This window comes from Haliaeetus leucocephalus, unplaced genomic scaffold, assembly GCF_000737465.1.
Source record: "Haliaeetus leucocephalus isolate CR32 unplaced genomic scaffold, Haliaeetus_leucocephalus-4.0 Scaffold140, whole genome shotgun sequence".
NCBI classification, from domain to species: Eukaryota; Metazoa; Chordata; class Aves; order Accipitriformes; family Accipitridae; genus Haliaeetus; species Haliaeetus leucocephalus.
Genome location: NW_010972576.1, coordinates 9,920,416 through 9,941,762, shown reverse-complemented (window position 1 = coordinate 9,941,762; position 21,347 = coordinate 9,920,416). Strand labels below are relative to the sequence as shown.

The 21,347-nt window shown below is 41.0% G+C and overlaps 1 protein-coding gene across 1 annotated transcript in view; it reads right to left on the bottom strand.

Annotated features, from left to right (window-relative positions):
* LOC104843306 (melanopsin-like) overlaps positions 1-21,347 on the bottom strand; it is a 40,346-nt gene that overhangs the window by 14,213 nt on the left and 4,786 nt on the right. The window contains exons 2-7 of the mRNA XM_010586166.1: positions 8,843-8,985; positions 6,460-6,593; positions 4,747-4,950; positions 4,147-4,318; positions 2,360-2,515; positions 1,123-1,230 (exon numbers count right to left, since the gene is read on the bottom strand). Of these exons, the coding sequence (XP_010584468.1) occupies positions 1,123-1,230; positions 2,360-2,515; positions 4,147-4,318; positions 4,747-4,950; positions 6,460-6,593; positions 8,843-8,985 (917 nt within the window). The remainder of the gene's footprint in view (positions 1-1,122; positions 1,231-2,359; positions 2,516-4,146; positions 4,319-4,746; positions 4,951-6,459; positions 6,594-8,842; positions 8,986-21,347) is intronic.

Genomic DNA, 21,347 nt, shown 5'->3' with positions numbered 1-21,347 from the left:
AAGAGTTGGCTAACCATGCAGGTTATTGAGATTGAATAGTGTTTGAGTATTTGTCAGTGAAATTGTGCTGGGTTGGCACAGTGTTCTGTTTTAAAATATACAGTAATTGATATCTGTAATAATAAGTAGAATTATAGTATAATTTGCTTATGAAGGCATAGGTTCAGAAATATTTCATATCTGCAAAAAAACCTGAATTGTTTCACAGAAGTTATCAACATTACATTTTGCCCGTTGAACCCCATTAGCATAGTGTAAAACTTTCTTTTTTTTAAGTCACAGCTAATATTTTTGAAAAAAGTAAAGAATAGAACACCTTTTCCTAAAACAACTAAATGAAACAAGTATGAAGACAGCCTTCAGAAGAGATTTCCTTCCACAAAGTAGAGTATTTCAGAAATGTCTGCTCTATTTTTTCAAGGTAAAAACTTGTTAATCAAAGTTAGCAGCCTGCATATTTTCAGTATTTTCAGCATATTTGGAAAATTTTCTTATTTGCAGGGAGCTCTGCCTGGATTACCTGCTTCCTACAGCTCTCACCTTGCACAGAACTTCTATGAAAATGCTGTTTGCTTCTTACAGAGATTCTCCCAAAGACCAGCAACTTCTTTACATTAGTACTGAAGTTGGTGTACAGAGAATAACTTAAGTACTTTGGAAAACTAAACCTCAAACATATGCATATATAGCTTCTTATACTGGTGATGATGTGATTTTTGAGCCCTGCTGATTGGGACCCGTTATCTCGAGAGTGCTCTTCAGCAGCTGGCTCTGGTATGGCAAAAGATGACCCTGAGCATCACCTCCTCCTCCTGTGAGTCACGGTGCTGTGCAGCTCCACAGGACAGAGCAGGGTTGTGAGGGGGAAGAAAGGTGGAGGAAGGAACTGTTCTCCTCTGTTGGCCACATCTGGAGGCCACATCTGGAGCTCCATGTGCAGTCTGGGCTACCCTGTACCAGGTGGATGTGGTGCAGGGTCTGACCACACAGATCCCATCATGGGGTGGGCAGGGCGGGACCACGCACCCCATGGGGTGAGGCTGAGGGAATGAGGGTAGATCGTTCATTGTAAAAAACACTTTTACATGTACAGTTATACACATACCTATATTTTTACTGTACCTGTATCTTGGGTGAATTATTGCATATATGATGGGGTTGTAGATTGCAGAAGCTTTGGCAATAACTGCTGGCACAGATTTGGAATATGGTGTCAGGGTGTTACCTCGACTAAAACAAAGCAAAAACATTACACGCAGTTATGTCATGGATTAATACTAAATTTCTAAAACATATTACTCTTTTTGACTGTTTTTGTGCTGTGATCTCTTTATAAGAAATACCCCTGAAATGTTAATTCATTCAAATGCATTCTTTGCTCAGATGAAAGGCTTGCATTTGACACTGTGTACTTGGTTTCATTCATTTGGAAAGGATGAAAGACGTGCAAATAATTAGTTATCTGTTTGAGGATGACCAGGAACACAAAGAATCACCTTCTCTGTTTCTACACTAGGCAAAAAAACCCAAACCCAAACCCACCAGAACAGTCCCTATTGTGACCATCTGGGAAAAGGGAATAGTGAAGAAAAGAAGAAAACAGAATCAAACCTAAAAATCTTTCAGCAGCAACACCTGTTGCACAGTAATGGGTGTCAATGACTCAGTTGCAAAAACTGCAGAAGGAAGAGAGAACTAGAAGTGGTTTGAAACCAATATTCTCCTCTTGACTTTAAGCTCCCACAGTCAGGCACATGTGATCAATGTCAGCGCAGGATAATCACAATTAATAGCATAGAATCACAGAATGGTTTGGGTCGGAAGGGACCTTCAAAGATCATCTAGTCCAACCTCTCTGCCATGGGCAGGGACATCTTTCACTAGATGAGGTTGCTCAAAGCCCCGTCCAACCTGACCTTGAAATCAAGAACATGCACTAACAAGACAACAGGTCCCTTTGGAGTGGAGAGCAGTTGGAGGAAGACAGGAGCTCAGGGGTGAATATCGGGGACTATAACCTCTTTTCTGCCCTCTGTGAGAGGCAGCGGTATATGGAGGAAGCTTCTTGAGAGAACAGGTATTAGGAGAGAAAAGAGGTAACTCCTCCAATTCATACAAAGAAAGTATCATGGGGGAGAGGAAACAATATGTACCAAAAAATGCAGGTAAAAAGTCATAGTAGTTTTAAAACACATAGAAAAATAATCCCTTTTCTGGCTTTATCCACAAGGATCTAGTGAAGAATGCAGTATCACCTCTTTTAAACCCTTTCAAAAAGGAGATCTTCTTGTGGGTGACAGTACTAATCATACTTCTATTTCAGACTAACCTATGCTCTTTGGATTATGTTTCCACTTACCCTGCCCAGGCAATCAAGGTGACACAAGCATACGGAGACCAGGACAAGACAAACACAATGATGACCACAAAAGCAATTTTTGCTAGTTTCCATTCATTCTTCATGGACTGAGAGAGGTAGGATTTCCGGCTGCAGGACCCCAGCTTTTGAACATCTCTGTGAGGGGAAAAAAATACAGATATGTCAGCAGGAGAGTGAAAAAGTGAGGTGCAACATCTCTAATACATTCTCAGCAATATGCAAAATGAAGCAGATTTCATCTTTGCCTGCTCTAACTCTTCTGTCCTCTGATATTTAAAAACTCTAGAAGGTAATTAATATAGTAAAATGGTCCCAGGCATTCTGTCTGATCTTTGCTTGCCTGTGGGACTGAGCCAGAAGTCCTGAGACTACAGCATGGGACTGCTGTGTCCTTATTCTAACACAAGGAGGGTTTCAGGTTGGGAGGGTGAAGAAATTGGTACCTTGCCCTTACAGGGACGTTTTTACTTCCCTGCAGATTTATTCACTGGAGAAGAGTATTTTCAGGGGGGACTACAACAGGCAGTCCTAATATTTTTGCCAAAAAATATCCCATCAAATTATCTTCTCACATCATACAAACACCCCACAGTTTATTAAAAAAATGCTTTTATATGGTTTAGCATTTTATATAGTTTAGCATAGAAATAACAATTTTTACATATCAATGTTGTTAAATGAAGATATTTTTCAGGCTGAAGACAGTAATTACCAGCCAGTGGGGTAACAAACTGCTTCCTGGTGCACTGTGAACATACCCATAAAGAGAGTTTACTGTATTAGTGAGCAAAAGGCATAGAAAAATCATGTGGCCACTGTGCTTCACAGGTGTACAAGACACAATTGTTTTAAGTATGCATTCTTTGCTCCTTCGCTTGGTTTCAAATATGCATACACAAAGCATGGTAAAAACCAAGACCAAGGCCAAAAAATAGAGTTCAGTAAGAACTTCAATTTAGGCATACAGTTAAACATGCTTGCAAAAATATAGCCTTGTGAAGCCAAATGACTTCAGCGAGTGCCTGCAGATAGGCGCAGAGAAAAGCCATCGGAGCTGATGACACTGCAAGCAGTGGGAAGGACTCACAAATCCAGCTGGTATTGGATCAGACCAAAGATAAGTCATGTGCTCATTAGGAGAAAAATAACTGGCCAAATGAAGTTACTTTACAGATCTAACACTCTGCTGGGTTTTTTATTTCAAATATAGACCAAGAATTTGGGGAGGGGGGTGGAAGAAGTCCTAACAAGCATAGCCAGATATTATGCATGCAGTTGTGATGCTTGAGTGAACCACAAGGTTTTCTGGGATGCCTGCCTTAAATAAAACTGTCAAAAAATATGAGGACTGTTATGTTTACAGAGCAGCTCAAAGACAGATGATGGCCCCATTGTTACATGCTATTCATCATCCCTTGGGGCTGAAAACTGTGCTGGAATGCACAAGGACCGTGTTCCTTGTATTGCAAGTCTGAAATACAACTAATCCAAACTATCAAATTATCTGATGTACTATTAATTACCACACTTTGGGATAAGATTAGAACAACCAGAGACTTCTTTCCTTAATCCAAAATACATACATACATTCCAGTTTTGACATTGGCAAAAATATTTCTCCAGTTACAGCTGTTAATAATCTACCACTATTTCCAATTTCAATTCAGATTAATTTTTGATTCAGATTTTTCTGCAGCTAAAGAAATTGGGAAAATCTTCTCAATACAAGAAAAGGGAGATTTACTTATTTCAGCTATATTGCTTACCTGCCAGTACGTCTTATGGCCAGGAACATAAATAAATAACAATGGAATATTATTATCAGGGGAATAAAAAACACGCAGCAACATAAAATCATGGTGTAACTTCTGTTTGCAGGGGAGTAGGTTACATAGTCCCATGTACAGGATATCATCAAGCCCTCAGGCACATAGGAACCTATGAAATACATGGAATACATTATTCACACATACACCCAAAGCTTGCGCAGTTGCTGATCTAACAACTGAGCACTTAAAATAAACCCTGTACTATATACATAGTCTTCAAGAGCTATGCTGGCTGCATTATATGTGTGGTCTGAGAATGCGAGTGCACATGTGGAGAGGAGGTCCTGACTGCCAGACCCTCAGATACACCTAATACTGCATCTGCAATTTGTTGTGCTTGAATAGAACATGGGGGTCAGGGGGAGGAGGGTATCTGCAGTGCAATAGGTGCAGATACACAGTACAACAACAAACAATCACGTGGCGGCTAGGCATCCACCCAATAATTTATCCAAAACCTCATTTTTTTATACCCTGAGCAAGGCTAAAGCAGACCACATAGGGAACAGTAGAAGAGATAGAGAGCAGACAACATACTCCACCCGAAGAGTGGAGCCACGCTCCATCCCAGCGAGTACAGCCACACGACGGCGATGATCTGCACGGTGCGTTTCTTTGAAGACCACTGTATGGACCGTAGGGGCTTAGTGATTACAAGGTAGCGGTCAACAGAAATAGCTAATAAAGTCATCATTGAGGTTATTCCAAAGAGTGCCCCACAGAAAGCGTACAAGTCACAGCCTGAAGCAGAAAATGGCAATGTCAGGGATTTTCTTAAAACAGATGCATGTTTTCTCTCAGAGCCTGACATGATAAACCTCCCATTTTTTTCCTGGCTCAGGACTTCTCTCCCATTAGAAGAATTTTCTTAGCCTTACAATTTCATTTATTAGAAAAAGCCACAAATATTAATAAAATACAAACCTACATATTTAACAAGTCCTACTCTCCACCGCAGGCTGCAACTGGGAACTTTTTGTCAATGGAAAACTGCCTCAAAGAAAATCCAATCTAATTAAAGTTACATTTTCCTGGACTGTTGCCCAATATATTGATCTTAACAGGCTGCAGCAGACATCTATCTGCTAATGACAGATGGATGTTTCAAAAAATGACTTTGGTTTATGCGGCTTAAAAATGTAGAAGTGGTTTAAATTTGATGGCTAAAAGACCAGCTGTAAAACATAGCTCCAGCTCCTATATTGAATAGCAGCACTTTTTGAAAAAACTGACAGTTTTTACATGAAACCATCCCCCCCCCCGCTTTGCATTCAGGCATTGCACTAGCAGATGAAAACTTGTAGAGTTATACTATCCCTAATTTGATTCAGAAACCTGTGTTGAATGATCGTTCATTTTTTGAGATCTTGAGTCACTCCGTGTGGTTAGAGACAATAGTCCACCAGGAATGGCAGACAGTTGAAATACCAGATGCAACCTTAAAGCAGACTTCTTCTAAAGTCTTTGTAAGTAACCTGCAATTAAGGACCAAATGCCACTCAACCCAAATCAATTGCTTCATTTATGGCAGCATGATCATATACTCTGATTTTATCTAAGGGGATGAGCAAGACTAAAAACATCCTCAAACTAAAGAAGCGCCCCTTCTGTGCTGCTAAATAATACATGGCCTCTGGGCTTGCTCCACCAATACACAACCACTACTTGGTGCAAATTTCACCCAATGACATGACGAGCAATACCAAGCAGAGCATCAATCCTTCTGACGAATGTGCTATGCTCACATTTCAGCTACAGTGTGAGCATGCATCACCTTTTCTTTCTTGCAGTTGGAAAGAAAGGAGCTTGAATTTGCAGAGCCCTCAACTGATGACCGTTATTTAAATCTCTTAATTAAATGTGATATTCCTAGTAGCATGCTAATGGATATCAACATACATTTCTAAATAAATATATTAACTCCCTCTTAAACTAACGTAGACAGAAATATTTATGACTTAATAAAACTTTTCTACCCGTCTTCAGCCATAGCATCTGCCCTTGCAAGCTAAAAGGTAACATGATTACATGTTGATGTTGACTCCTTTCTCTCCAAAATAAGTAAGATGAAAGGATCAAACCTATAACACAAAACATGTGCCATCATGCTGACTGCTGATGTCAAGACCATGGGTCGTCACTCGAGAGCCTTGTGCTACTGTCTCCACAGCACAAACCAAGGTTGTTATAGCTAAAATAGGCTGCAGACAGTGTAGAGCTGGTGAGGTATGAATTAACGTTGAAAAGTACCTATATCTCCAAATATCCACTTTCTGTGCAAGCTGTTGACAAAGCACATGGGTGCCTGAGAAGCCGACATCAGGAAGTCGCTCACAGCCAAATTCATTATAAAGTAGTTTTGGGGTGTCCTCAACTTCTTGTTGCTTAAAAACATGAGAAATACGTGATTTTTTAAATAAATAAAGTGAACAGTTAACTTTATAACTTTGCTTACCAGCATAAACAACTATCGAGCTTGCAATCAGTGGTTACTTACAAGTCAATCAATTGTTAATCATCAGTCAATTACTGCAGCTACAGATGTAGTCATTTCAAAATGATGACTGACAATAGCAAGGAGGATAAAATGGATTGTTTCCTCTTCAAACTGAGGAGAATTCCAGCTGTCTTGAGTTATGGATTTGTTCAGGAGAAGAGGAGTTCCGTATAAGCACAGTTAACACCGAGCGTGTCCTGCACTGCGCAAGACCGGGATCTGAAGAAGGTTACAGAGCCAAAGGACGTACTTTTGGTGAATTTTTAAAAGCTGCTGACCTGAAGATTCACTAACTAAATGACCCTTTGCAAAATGCTACGGCACAAGCAGAGCATGCATAGAGATTTGAAAAAAATACTTTTGTTCATATACATCTCATATGAGAGAACAAAAGCTCTGAGCTGCAGATGAACAGGTAACATTAAACACCACAAGGAGTGTGAAAGCAGCAGCCAGTCTGCAAGCAAAGTTTATCCAAAGAAAACAAACATCACTTCCAGTTTTTTTCCCCATGTCTCACCACCTCACATAGTCTCACTTCTTAGGGATATCTTTACAACCTCCTTGGAAATTTCAGCTGGTATTCAAGATTACCCTTGGCTCTGGCTAAGAGGAGTAAAGATACTGGTAACATGATAAAGAACTTCTCACTTCTACTTGGGGTTATTAGGTTGAATATGCCCTTATTGATCTGATCAAATATTATGTACCACTAGGAAAGTTAAATCAATTTGTGAGTTCATCTCACCCAAATCTACCTTAAAACTGGCACTTTTGAGGGATATACTGAGAAGGTGTAACACTGAACTAGTAGTCCTTCAATGTGAACCACTGTATTGGTTGCATGATGAAGTAAAGACCTTTGACAACTAGAGTTTGAATTCAGGACTTTTCACAGCGGTAGGTAGATGTAATACAAAAAGAGGTGACTTGGCACACTCTGTGAGACATAGGGAGGAAGCAAGATTTTATAAATAGCTTTGTTCTTGCAACCTGCATGCAGTAGTTCTCAATAGTTTGAAAGAATTGTTTCCTTTCCCCCAAACGCCTCCTTCAGTGTAGAAAGTTGAACAACTGAGGCCTTTCTGATGTGCTTTAAAATATCAGTATTTGCAGCTAACATGAATTTCTTTCCTCGTGCTGATAAAGACATACTGAAAAAGAAATTGAGAAAGCCATCTCAAAGCTGCTGCAATTCTAACAAAATCTTGGCTCACATAACTGCCTGCAACAACTGGGTGAGAGAGGGTGCAGAGTTCACACCTTCACAGCTGCTCATCTGCCTATGGAGATTTTCCTACTTTGACAATTTAATGCTTTTATTACAACAGCTAAAACAAACACATTTCAAGAAAAATGGAGAGCTTGCACTGCATTTCAAAAATTATGAAGGTATCTACAGTTGCAGGGAATTCCATTTCTCCTCTATCATATAAATATGAAACTAACACTTTGTTCATTAGCCCACCGGTGTACGTAGCATTGTAAGCCCCCTCTGCATCAACACGCATGATGACAGCAAAGAGTGAACAAGGAGAATTTTGAAATCCAGCATCACAGTGTGGGACAGAAGAAGGCTATTTTTCCCATGAGATTTTTGCATACTCTAGCTGCAGTAGCTTTGGCTGTCTATTACACTGGCAGATGCCAAGCGAGCACACAAACTGACAGAAATCCTATGATCTGCCTGAAGCAGGGAATACACTGATGTCATGAGTTCATTTCATGTTGTGCACTGCTTTCTTGGTCCTTCCAGGACATCTGGGCTGCTGGGAAGAGCATCAGTTTTTGTCAAGTATTTCTGCAAATTCTACAGGGTGAGTGAAGAAGGCTGCAACAGGGAGACTGTGGTTTCTATCATTAAAAGTATTAAACTCTTCTTTAAACTTTCAACTAGAATTGTTTATAGAACAAGGTATTTATTTTCTCTGATTCCTTAAAACATGAGGAATTTACACTGAGGTTATCAGTGATGTGCGTGGATGGGGGCAAGGGGAAGCTTTCCCCCACCCCATTTGTTGCCATCAGCCTTTGCTCAGAGATTTGATCCAAGAGATAACCAATGCAGAGCATCTGCACACAGGAACATGTGAACCTCAGGGCCAGTCAGATTAACCATAAAAGGAATTTTTGTACCTGTAAAATGCATAGAGAACTAGGAGGTTTCCAATGATGCCAATGGAGCCAATAATGAGCACACATGTTCCTACGGTGTAAAGAACATGGTCGGGGATCTCTGCCTTGGTCACGGGGTGTGGCTGGGTGCCCATGTTCAGACCCTGAATAGAAAACAGAGGAAAAGGAAAGCTTAGCCCATTCAGGACACTTATTCCAGGGGACACACGCTCAGCCTGTCAAAGCAAGGCAGAGCATTTGCTTTCACAGTTCATGCCAATCAAATACACACCTCTGAGCTCTTTTCACATCCCCTGTAATCAAGTTTCCCTCAAGTAGCCTTCATTACTTTAACAGTACATATTTATATTAAAAAAAAAAAAAGAAAAAACCTAGGGAAAACAGACTGAAAAAAAAATACTAAGGAAGTTACAATGATGATGTGAAAAAGGCAAAGATGTGCTAGCATAAAACTCACTCTGGGTAACTGCTGCACTTTGGGGTGCAGAGCTAGCTGACAATACAAACTTCAGTTCAACAAGGAATAGCTTGTCATACTGTGGTTTTATTAGGAGCACCGATAGCAAATCCCACACTTAAAAACATGAAATCCCCTGGGTCTCCCCAAGCTCCTTATCCACTAACTTACATTGCTGTAAAACATGGGAATTCCCCGTGGAAAAGGTAGGAGATCAGAGGTAAAACAGCAGCAGTAGCATTGCCTGTGTAAGCGCAAATACATTAAATAGTCTTGACACCTCTTTCACTGCCCTTTATCTCCGGCACATAAATAAATCCCCACCAACTCTCTCCATGGTTTTTTTTATTAAAAAAAAAAATAAATTCAGATTTATCAACAGCTAAATTCAGCAGCAGGGCAGCCTACAGCTAATCCACTCAGCTCCCATTAGTATTATCAACGAGAAGAGTCCGAATTGCCTGATGGAGACTCTTATTTACCAAGTCAAAAGCAGCTAAGCCAGGCAGAGCGCTCACACACGCAGTCAGATCTGGACAGCTTAGTCAAAGGTATGGCACCTTGTCACAGCCAAGGACCTGCTTTGCATCGCCACGTTTCACTGCTGCGCAGCTCAGCGATGTGCAGCGTGTGGGACAAGGCTAATTTTGCCTTGCGGGAGAGGAGCTGGGTGACAGAACAGGTTGAAGATGATAACTATCACCCCACTGGTAGTATTTAAGTGGCCATTCAAAAATGGTGAGAACAGCCTTTTTTTTTTTGCCCTGTTGCTAGCTCCTAATCTCCCATACTGCTGCTTCTCCTTTTTGCCTTCTATTATTGCTCACTCACCGATGAAGTACACTGTGATGGGTTGACCCTGGCTGGACTCCAGGTACCCACCAAAGCCATTCTATCACTCCTCCTCCTCAGCTGGACAGGGGAGAGAAAAATATAACAAAGAGATATAACAAAGAGCTTGCGGGTCAAGATAAGGACAGGAGAGATCATTCACCAATTACCGTCACAGGCAAAACAGACTCAGTTGGGGAAAATTAACTCAATTTATTACAAATCAACCAGAGTAAGGTAATGAGAAATAAAACCAAATCTCAGAACACCTTCCCTCCACCCCTCCCTTCTTCCCGGGCACAACTTCACTCCCAGATTTCTCTACCAAACCCCCCAGCGGCACAGGGGGACGGGGATGGGGTTTATGGTCATCACACGTTATTTTCTGCCACTTCATCCTCCTCAGAGGGAGGGCTCATCACACTCTTCCCCTGCTCCAGCGTGGGGTCCCTCCCACAGGAGACAGTCCTCCACAAACTTCTCCAACGTGGGCCATTCCCATGGGCTGCAGTTCTTCACGAACTGCTCCAGCATGGGTCCTTTCCACGGCGTGCAGTCCTTCAGGACCACACTGCTCCAGCGTGGGTCCCCCACAGGGTCACAAGTCCTCCTGGAAAACCTGCTCCGTGGGCTCCTCTCTCCACAGATCCGCAGATCCTGCCAGGAGCCTGCTCCAGCGCGGGGTTCCCATGGGGTCACAGCCTCCTTCGGGAACCCGCCTGCTCCGGTGTGGGGTCCTCCACGGGCTGCAGGTGGATATCTGCTCCACCGTGGACCTCCATGGGCTGCAGGTGGACAGCCTGCCTCACCAGGGTCTTCACCACGGGCTGCAGGGGAATCTCCGCTCCGGCACCTGGAGCATCTCCTCCCCCTCCTTCTGCACTGACCTTGGTGTCCACAGGGTTGTTTCTCTTACATGTTCTCACTCCTGTCTCCGGCTGCTGTTTCTCCCCGTCCCAACTTTTTTTTCCTTCTTAAAACTGTTATCACAGAGGTGTTACCACTATCACTGATTGGCTCAGCCTTGGCCGGTGGCAGGTCCGTCTTAGAGCCGGCTGGTATTGGCTCTCTCGAACACAGGGGAAGCTTCCAGCAGCTTCTTACAGAAGCCACCCCTGTAACCCCCCCTGCTACCAAAACCTTGCCACACAAAACCAATACATACACGCACTACAGCTCCCTCCTTGTACAACTGTTCTAGCTGTGGGCATTATCCCCTTAACTGCACGATCCCACTGGGGGTACTCCCCAGGGCAGGCTGCATTCGGCGATGGAGCACCCGGTGAGATGCATAGCCCACCCTGAGCATCCGCACAACAGAAGGTCTGGAGCAGAAATGTTGATGGCAAAGCTCCTGGGGCTAAAGTGATGTGGTAAATGGTACAAAAACTATGGCTTCAAAGCAGAAGGCTGCTTTCAAGCCTTCTCAGTGGTCTGACAGACTCTACCCATAACAGGATGGCTACTGCCAACATAACAGCTCACCAAAGATAACATCGCTGTAAAAGTAGAAAGAAGTTAAAAGAAGCATCTGCTGGTGCTATTCCCAGTGATTAGGCAGCAAGAAAAAACATCACTGTGTAGCATTTACCCTTGAAGAAGGTGTGAGAGGTAGTGTAAGAGTGGGCAGCACATGGGGACATGGGCCAGTGAGGAAACGCAGCTGTGGCTGTTCAGTGGCACCAGGCACAGACGGCACCGTGCTTTTAGAGCAGGGCTGCCTGGGTACGCAAATTAACCATGTTAAACTCCTTTCCTCTTCCCTCAAACCTAATCTTCTTAGCAGCATGCATGCACTAAATCAGAACCCTGCCTCATTTCTGGCAATGCATACCAAAGAGGCTAAACTGGGGAGGAAGGAAAAGGATCCTTTTTTTATTTCCTTTCTAGCTTATCTGTTAGGCATGCTCAGGATTTACCCCTATGTAGAAGGTTATTATATAGAGGAGTATTATATAGAAGTTGTAATTCAGGGCAAGCCTGTCGTATGCATTACGCTTTACTTCACCATGTGGGAACTCACTGTTGCAGAAACTCATTTGAGAAATGGACTATGAATTTCACACCCAAAGGTGTCTCACCTTATCTCTCTACTGAAGAGAAGCTGACTTGGACATTTTGGCCTCATTTATTCAGTTACGGGTGGTGAGCTGTGTCAAAAGCTGAAAAATGTGTCATGTGACACATTTGTAAACTCAGATTACAGTTTGCTGGCAATACTGGATGGAATATAAACATATATATATTTTAAAATATATAAAAATATATATTGATGCTTACAGAGTGAAATTTGGAAGGCAATAAATACTGGGGATTACACAGAACCTGCAATCTCAGCGAGAAGCTAAAGTGAGGGATGTTTAGATTACACAGGCATTGGAGAAGTGATCTTGCCTTCAGGGGAGTCCATAAAATACCACAGCCACTTTTGCTGCAATGTTAATAGCAGTAAGAACAACTTTAAGATCCGAATGAAAAGACAGCTACTTATTCACTCTGTGGGTGTTACCCTGAGACAGCAGGATGTGGCAGGCATCCAGCTGTATGAAATGTGGCAAGCTGATAAAGACAGAAAGCCATTTATAACACTGTAATTTGGATCTAAGAAGATAAATGTGCCTATCTATGTATGTGTGTATATATATATATTTCAGTAGAAAACCTCAACTTTGATAAAAAATAATTTCATTAAACTAGTGGAAATTTTCTAAATAAAACAGGCTGAACAAATACAAATAGCTGCAAGCTAATCCAAGAGAATTTATACCTCATTTTACTCACATAATTTATTTCAGTAATTTGGCATAATGTCACAACAGAAAATTTTAAGAGTAAAGGTTTAAATACTCTTAAGGTTGAGAATTTAAAATCTACATTGTTGAACAAATGCTGCTTTTCTAATACAGACCTGTTCTTCGTACAGAATAACACCCAACTGGAGACAAATCATCAATATCATCAAGGCTTTAAGATACTCACAAACTCTAAGCCTTTCCTCTTTTCCTACAGTATCACCTCTGAGAAGCTGGCCTTTTTGGTAATTTTGATTAAAAAGCTAAATACTTGCTAATGTAAATATTTTACTCTGTGAAGATGAGGACTTGAAATATGAGAAAAATTTCTAAGCTTGGTGATAAGCTCTAATGAGAAGCTGTTTTTTGCTGATATTCTCAAAAGCTGTTACCACTCTATGCATTTTTTTGGTACTTTAATTTCTCCCCAGTAATAAGAATAAATTTAAACTATAGGAGAATATTCCAAATTGCTGTGACTCTTTCCAACCCAAGAAAACCCAAATAACTATTACAAAACTTTCCAGAAGACTTGGTAAGCAGGACAGCAGCTAAGTACAGGAGGTTGCATTCGATATAGTCACTGTTGTGTCTTACTAGTTTGTATCTATATTAGCCTCTCTTAGCACCAAAATGCTGTATGGTGTCCTGGTTTCAGGTGGGATACAGTTAATCAGTTGATGCTAGTGGAAGGGTCCTGCCTTTTAGACTTAGCAAAGCATGGATTTTGGATCCATCTCATGCCACCACTCTCAAACCACTAAAGTACACTGTGCAAGTTATACTTGAGGCTATTCATTTTCATTTTATTAACAGTGAATTTAGACCCCTTGAGAATACAATCAGAAAACTTACAAAGTTAAAAGACATGCTGTGAGATGCTCCCCCAGCTGTTACACACTGCCATGATAATGCACGGCTGCCCTGGATTCAGCACATCTATCTCGATAAATTGTGTTTATGGGTGCTCAGTATCATCGCAGCCACGAAATGTAGAATGGAAAGCCTGTTCTCTATAAGCCACAGTCTTGCTCCTTCTCTTTAATGATGTGATCTAACATAAAGATAATGAAGGTAGGCATTACATTTTATTCAACCAATATATTGAATCTTTAATGGGTGAAGCGAGTTTTCAAGTGCTTATGTGAGATGTGTTTACCTGTCCCTTTTTCCCCCAGGTTGGCTTTGACTCTCTCCATTTGTAGTCTGGGACAGAATCCCAAGCACTCTGCTGAAGACACATCCATTTCCTAAGTGAAGATTTTAAAGACAACATCCAGAACAACCTGACTGTTTCACTCAAAAATACAAATGTAAACAAGCAGCCCATGAAGATGCCAGTAATTGCAACACGGCCAGCTTCTGGCATACTTGCCTATCTTGTACTCGCTTTGTTTGGCTCCTTCTAAATTAATGCTCCAATCACTTGTGTTTTGACTCTGAGATGTTGAACCTGACAACTCACATAAATCATGATGTGGCCTTACCCTTATATTCAATGTGACTACAACATCAAAACGCTGTCACCTACGTGGCTGCTTAGAGGGTTTTTCCTGGCAGGATAACTAACAGATCTGCAGGCAAATGGAGGATAAACAATTAACAGCTGTCCCTCAACTAGCTGGCAAAGGAAGCAGGCACCAGATACAAAAATAAACTCGGTCTATTCCTCCCAAAATAAAGATGGAAAACTTAACAGATGAGGAAAGTTATTCTATGAAAGCTCCTGTAATTTGATTTTTAGTGATAAAACAATGTCCAAATAATTAGAGCCATCTGTTTCTGCTTTCCTGCTGGTAAGATTAACAAAGATTGCAACGCAGAAGACAAAAAATTGTCGTGAAAAAAGGAGGGCAAGGGCAAGTCCCCTTCAATGGGTAGGGGTAGAAAATAATGGATCGAATTCAGAAATGGTGGTATGATTGGCATTAGGTGGATATAAAAGTATCTAAAGCTTTATTTATGCTCTGATTTTGGTCATGGATGCAAGCTCATCTCGTGGAAATGATTTACACTGAAATGAGCTTAAGTAAGGGCTTGCTTACATGGGGGATTAATGTGCACTAATAAGGGAGTGAATTAACAGCCTAGCAGCCTCCCTGCACTGACCCGCTATGTGGATTTGCAACATAGAAGTTTGATTTTACTGTACAAAAAACTTAAGTCTACACAGTTACGCTTGGAAATTTTCAAAAAAAGTAGTAAACAATACTTAGGTATGATGAGATAGGAACAACCCCTGTGTGCCAGCTACCAGGTAATACTTGCTAAGTTCCTTGAAATTTCACTGGTTGTCAATGTAAGAGGTAATTTCAGTATGAAGCACCATCTGGTTTTAAATGATGACAAAATTTGGGGCTTAATGAATATCTTGTATGTCGGAACTCTTGAATCAGCAAACAGAAGACTGTTGCTATGTGGTGACTATAGTAGAGCTAGTGATAGTAAGATTTTTTTCAAAATATGATTTATTTAAAATGAACACTTGTGGAAAATATTGTTAATACCTTTGGGTATTAAAACAAACAAACAAACAAAAAAACCCAAAACAACAACTTTGCTTATTCTGGTTAACAGTACTGCATTACAACACCACACAGTAAGTACAGATTAATTTGGTCAGAAAGTCAAATCAAACCGTGATCATCCACATGTGGAAAAGTTACTTTTCTTATCAGTCTCCGGGCGACACTTTTCTTCCACAGCTCATTCCAATCAGTTCACATGCCAAAGCCAGGAGCACTCAGACACATTTTTATAGCGTGCATTTAATCAAGAAGACAAATGGTTTAGCAAATGGAAATGTGAATTTGACGCAGTTCATCCAAAAGCGACAAACAAAAACACGAACTGCCAGTGCTGTGTACAACAGGACAAATAGCAAAGGCAGCCAGGGACAAAAGTCAGGCATCTGCTCCAGACCTAGACGTGTATTTATCCAGACTGAGGTCATTAGTTTGTGGAAAAAAACTGAGAATTTTTTTCTGTAATAAAATATGTATCTAGTTAATTCCGTTCTAGCAAGTGCTGCTGGGCTGTTACTGAAATGAACAGCCAGTTGAAAAAAAGCATTTAATATTTGACTTCAAGACTCATTTGGGGTATGTATCCTTAAGTTCTCATCTTTAGCACAGACCCTGGTTTGACAAGATGCTTTCTTTCAGGCCCTGAATATCTGTGCTTAAACGTCTTACAGTTGCAAGAAATCTAATGGCACATGGCTGGTGGGGTAGAAAAATCTCAAAAAACCCCAAAGAGAAAAACCATCAAAACCTGATCAAGTTCTCAGTATCATGAGAATAAACCAGTTAGATACTCAACTAGGTAGGCAAACTCAGATGTCCACATATCCAGCTTTATGAGTAGATGTAAGCAAGGGGTATTGATAATTCATATGTTTTATAATTAAGACATGATATAGAAATTATTCACATGAGAATAATACAGCAATCAGAAGTAGACAATAAAAATGAAAATAAGTAAAGTTTTAATATCTGTCTGCTTGTTACAAAGCTATCTAAGGGCATATTTTCATCTCTCTGGAGACTGACTGAAAGAACCTTAAAATGTAAAGTCTATTCTGGAAAGCCCATGGACATTGCTTTCTATGTACATCCCCAGCCACACCACTGAAATCAGGGATAAAAGACACATTTGCTTCTCTGAGTAAAAAAAAAAAAGAAAAAGAAAAGAAAACAACAACAGAAAAATCAGCCCAGCTGAAAAACAAACTGGCTTGTGTTCCAGCTTGAGCACTCTCTGCACCACTTGGGCAGGGGTTAGCAAATATGACGGCTTACTCGAAGTTTTACAAGTTATTCTACTCAGTGTGCCTGCACAACCTGGCCTTGGGAGGAACACTGTGTTACTCACTCCCTTGTTTTTGTGGCGAAGCACTGGCAAGTAACTAGCATACTTTTTCCCCTGCCTTAATCTGAGTTACTATAATCAAACCTTGAGGCAATAGATTTTTATTCCAAGACCTGAAAGTTTTAAAGCAAGATACCAAAGGCATATTTTCTGAGGGCATTTCTGTTCCGGTACTGGTGTACTTGTATAATCAAGAAGGTAACATTAACCAGGTCTTCACAACATTTTCCTCTACAGAAATTTTATGCTCTATTTAAACACATCCAAATCTAACCTGAGAACGCAAAACCTAGAAGAACCAAATTCAACCATGACTTAAGTGTTTTTGAAAAACAAGCAAATAAATGCCCACTACCAGAAGCTATTAATACTCAATCAAGGTGAGGGCTCAGTCCATCTTTCTCTTCTCATCTCTCACAGGCTTGCACACCAGCACAGCCAATCCTTAATGTGGCCCCCAAGACACTCATCATATTGTCCCCTTGCCCATAAATGCCTTTGAAATTATCTGATGCTATGTCCAAATGCACCTCAAATTACAACACAAGCTATGCGTGCTTAGGCAGGCAGCACGCTGAACAATCTAATCAATGCTAACACTGCATCAAAATTAGCTGGACTATTACAGTTCAGTGCATATTTGTTCAGCCAAGAGGGACTGGATAACTGTTAGGACAGTGCAACAACAAAGCAGTAGGCAGAAATCTCAGGATATATTTTTTAGAGCATTAGACCATGTTAAAGAAAAGTATATGTAGTCAAAATATGATATCGGAGTTATTTCCTTCAATATAAGAAATTTTGCAGTCTTCAGGGAGAAATCATTTATACGCTACAGCAAATATTTAAGTTTTTATCTTATTACGCATCATACTGTCATAGGTTATTTTTGTCCTTCTGAGCATCTTACTGCTAACTGCAGCTCTTTGATAATCACACGAAGTTCACCTAAAAAAAGAAATCCCTTTATTCTACATTTGCCACTTGGTGGCAAGAGTGCTCTGAACCACTGGCACTGTAACCCTTTGGCATAACACGGGCTCTTCACCTGAGCTGCTCTCCCCTCTCCACCTCCTTTGAGCTCCTGTAGCTCATCATGGTCCATTTTACTCATCCCAGGCTGCCAGACGACTGACTGCCACTCCCATTCCACTGCCCATGGATGCCTCTGACCGGGATGCCCCCACTCCAGCCTGCCCACCACACATCAAAAGCAATTTCATGGGCTGCCACTGTTCACTGATGGCAACGCAGTGCAGCAGTACCCATCACCTGCCTGCACCAAGCCCTCTCCTGCTCCTCCAGCCCCCGGCTTCAGGCCGAGCAGCAGCGAGCGCGACTGCCGGGTGATGCTCACGTTACTGGTTTTAACATGAGCACATGAGGAAATGTCTTTGTCTGTCCACAAATGTTGGCACCACATTTTGAAATTCTGATCTGTGCCAGTGGATATACATCCTGCCCTGAGGTTTCAAAAAGCTTGAACATATACTCTGGCTTCTGGACTGCTAGACTTTTATATCTTATTTTAAAAAAAGAGAATATTTTCTTCCTTACTGTTGATAACTAAGAGTGAATCCTTCACCAGCCACCTCTGGCTTCATGCATCTCATCTAGACGTTAACAGTTTTTTCATTGCACTGTTCTGCTGCCTGGGGAGACCCACTCAGCTGCTGCCAGAAGATCTGTGTGCGGAAACTGCTCTGAAAAGTGGGCCTTGCATTTTAAACAGATCCCATGAAAACATGTGCTTATTTTTCAGGACTGTGGAGAAAAAAAAAAAAAAATCATCAGCTGACATCAGCTTTTCAAAGGGTGATTACAAAATGAAAACACACTCTAATAAACCAGTTAAGGCAAGATGTTAATAATTTATACTAATCCTATATAGTCTTTCTGATGCTACTTTTAAAAATGCATATAGCTAATATTTTTCATCAGTGTGGTCACTTGGTTCCTGCTGGATTCTCTCCTCTGTATTTTTTTCTATTCTGTCACCTATGATGAAGTGTGGTGAATGATGAAGAAAGCACAATGATAATAGTAGAAATACCCTCCCTCTGTTAACTACATTTCAGTGAAGTTTTATGTACAATTTTTACTAACTGAGCATAAAGAACTGCACTTTTACCAAAGAATCCATCTCACTATCTACATTTCCCTATTTATAAACAAACTGATTTTTCTTCTGCAGGAAATATTCTTAGCTGAAGGCCTGAAACCAGAGATATTCTTTGCCAGCTATGGTAATTTCCATATTTCAACAAGAAATTTTGGTCATGGGTGGTAGGGTGGGGGTGGAGGGCACTTTAAATCACACCCTCCCCCGCTTCTTGATGCCATTTGCATCATTCCGTCATGTACATTTAGGAACATGAAAACTGCTAAAAGTCGTCAGATCAGAGGCCCACCAACTCCCATATCTTACACCTGATGGTGTCTGGCAACAGATGCTTTTAGGGGAAGAACATGGGGAATACAGCAAGTGCACATTCTCAATCTGCTAACTTCAAGCACAATTGTAATATTAGTATGAACACTGTAGCATTCAGTTTCTGTTTAGATCAAAGAAATGTCTAATCACTCTAAGCTGAGGACTATTTCCATGTAATATCTGTTTGCTTCTGTTTAATATTCCTCTATGCACGGAAGGGGGGTATGCAGAAAGCAGAGCCATACTCTTCCCAGAGGTGCACAGTGAACGGACAAGAGGCAACAGACACAAGTCACAGCAGGCAAAGTTTTCAGTGAGATTGGTGAAGCACAGAAACAGGGGCCCAGAAAGGCTGCACAATCTTCATCCATAGAGAATCTAAAAATGTTGAAGTTAGCCCTGCTTAGAGCAGGAAGCGGGACTTGACGACCACCCTGGCAACCTAAAATACTCCATGATGCCAGGAATAAAACCCTTGAAGACATACAGTTAAAAAATATGGGTTTAAGCCATAAGTAAAATGAAATATTATTTCAGTTACTTGAGGACAGGTATGCTGTCTCAGTAAATTGAAATTCTTCCTACCTACCTTCTTTTACCTTCACAGGAACTGGGGACAGACAACAAAAGCCAAATGAACTTTTATGCATCTTTTGCACCCAGACGCTGCAGACTAACTTCAATAGATAATCTGTACAGGGACCATAGTTTTGGGGTAGGAAGGGTGCAGTAAGTGCTCCACTTCATTTGTAACAGTTTTTTCTCCTGTGGCTTTAAGTCTGGCACGAAAAGACAGATTTCCAGAGGTTTTTAAGCACTTCACACCTATTGATTGCACTGGTGGCAATACACCACTTTTCCTGTGTTGTTGAAAATACTCTTTGGTGTTTATCTGCACTGTTAGATGCCCAAGTATCATGAAAATCTAGCTTTGGAATATTTTATGATTAATTTTAGAGAATGTAACTGGATGACTGATACATTGTTTAGTCCAATGGCCTACGCATTTTAGCCTGACAGATTCCCACTAGATACTCTAAGTACTCTGTTTAGAATAAAGCACCTAGCCACCACAGGTAATGGAGATAATGGAGATGACTGGGAAGAGAAAGAAATTATCAGGTGAGATATATTCAAGATGACCCATGTCTGCATTGAAAGGCAAATCTTTATTGCCAGAAAGCATCTGACAGTAGCACAACCTCCCTTAACGCTCCAAAACAAGAGTAAAACAAACTCTCATCCAGGAAGGAGGTCATTGCTTTTCTAGTCGCCTGCAGGGTGAAGCACTTATGAATTCCTTGTGGATTTAGCCTTGCTAAAGGAACAAACAGACCAACGTCCAATGAGCAAGTGAAACTGGCAACTCCATTTATGATTAGCAAGCTACTGCAATACTGAAGACTTATTTCGGAGGAAGATTGAAGCAGCACCAGCAAGCTAATAAGGAACTGCTATATGGGCATAATTGGAGAGAAATTACAGCAATCAAAAGACTCCCAGATTCATAAAATACTAAAATAACAGAGCATGCTTTGGCACGTTTGGTGGGAGTAGGTATATATATTAAAAGCAACTTCTGTATCTCTCAGCGAACTTAATTGTCTCATGGCAGTGCTCATCTTGGAGGAAGAAACAATATGTCACACAAAAGCAAGTGCCTTTACTTTGATCTGGAGAAACATCAAGACAACTTTGATATAGCAGTGAAGGAGCTTCATCCTTTCCCTCTCCACTGCCATGTGTAGCACACTGAAAATAGGGACGATGTAGTTGTTTTAATGCAGTCTCTTGTTTTAATTCTGCAGACCACTTTTCAAGACTCTACAAAGGGTAACAAAGTTTTAGCATATCTATATTAGGAAACATCATCTTCCTCTCACCTTCACAATAATCTCCAGATATGGGGTGCATTTGAAGCAACCCCTGCATTGCCTTTGCAGCATCAGGTTGGAACCATGATGAGCTACCAGAAAAGAAAATCTCAGCACAAGGCAGCTTTCTTTTCTGAGTTAAGAAGAAAGTGCCATTTTACAAAAAAAGAAGCCCATAAGCTGGTTAGGTTCAAACCTGTTTTTACCGTGCCAAGTCAGAAAGCCTCAGGGACTCTCCACAAGTTTT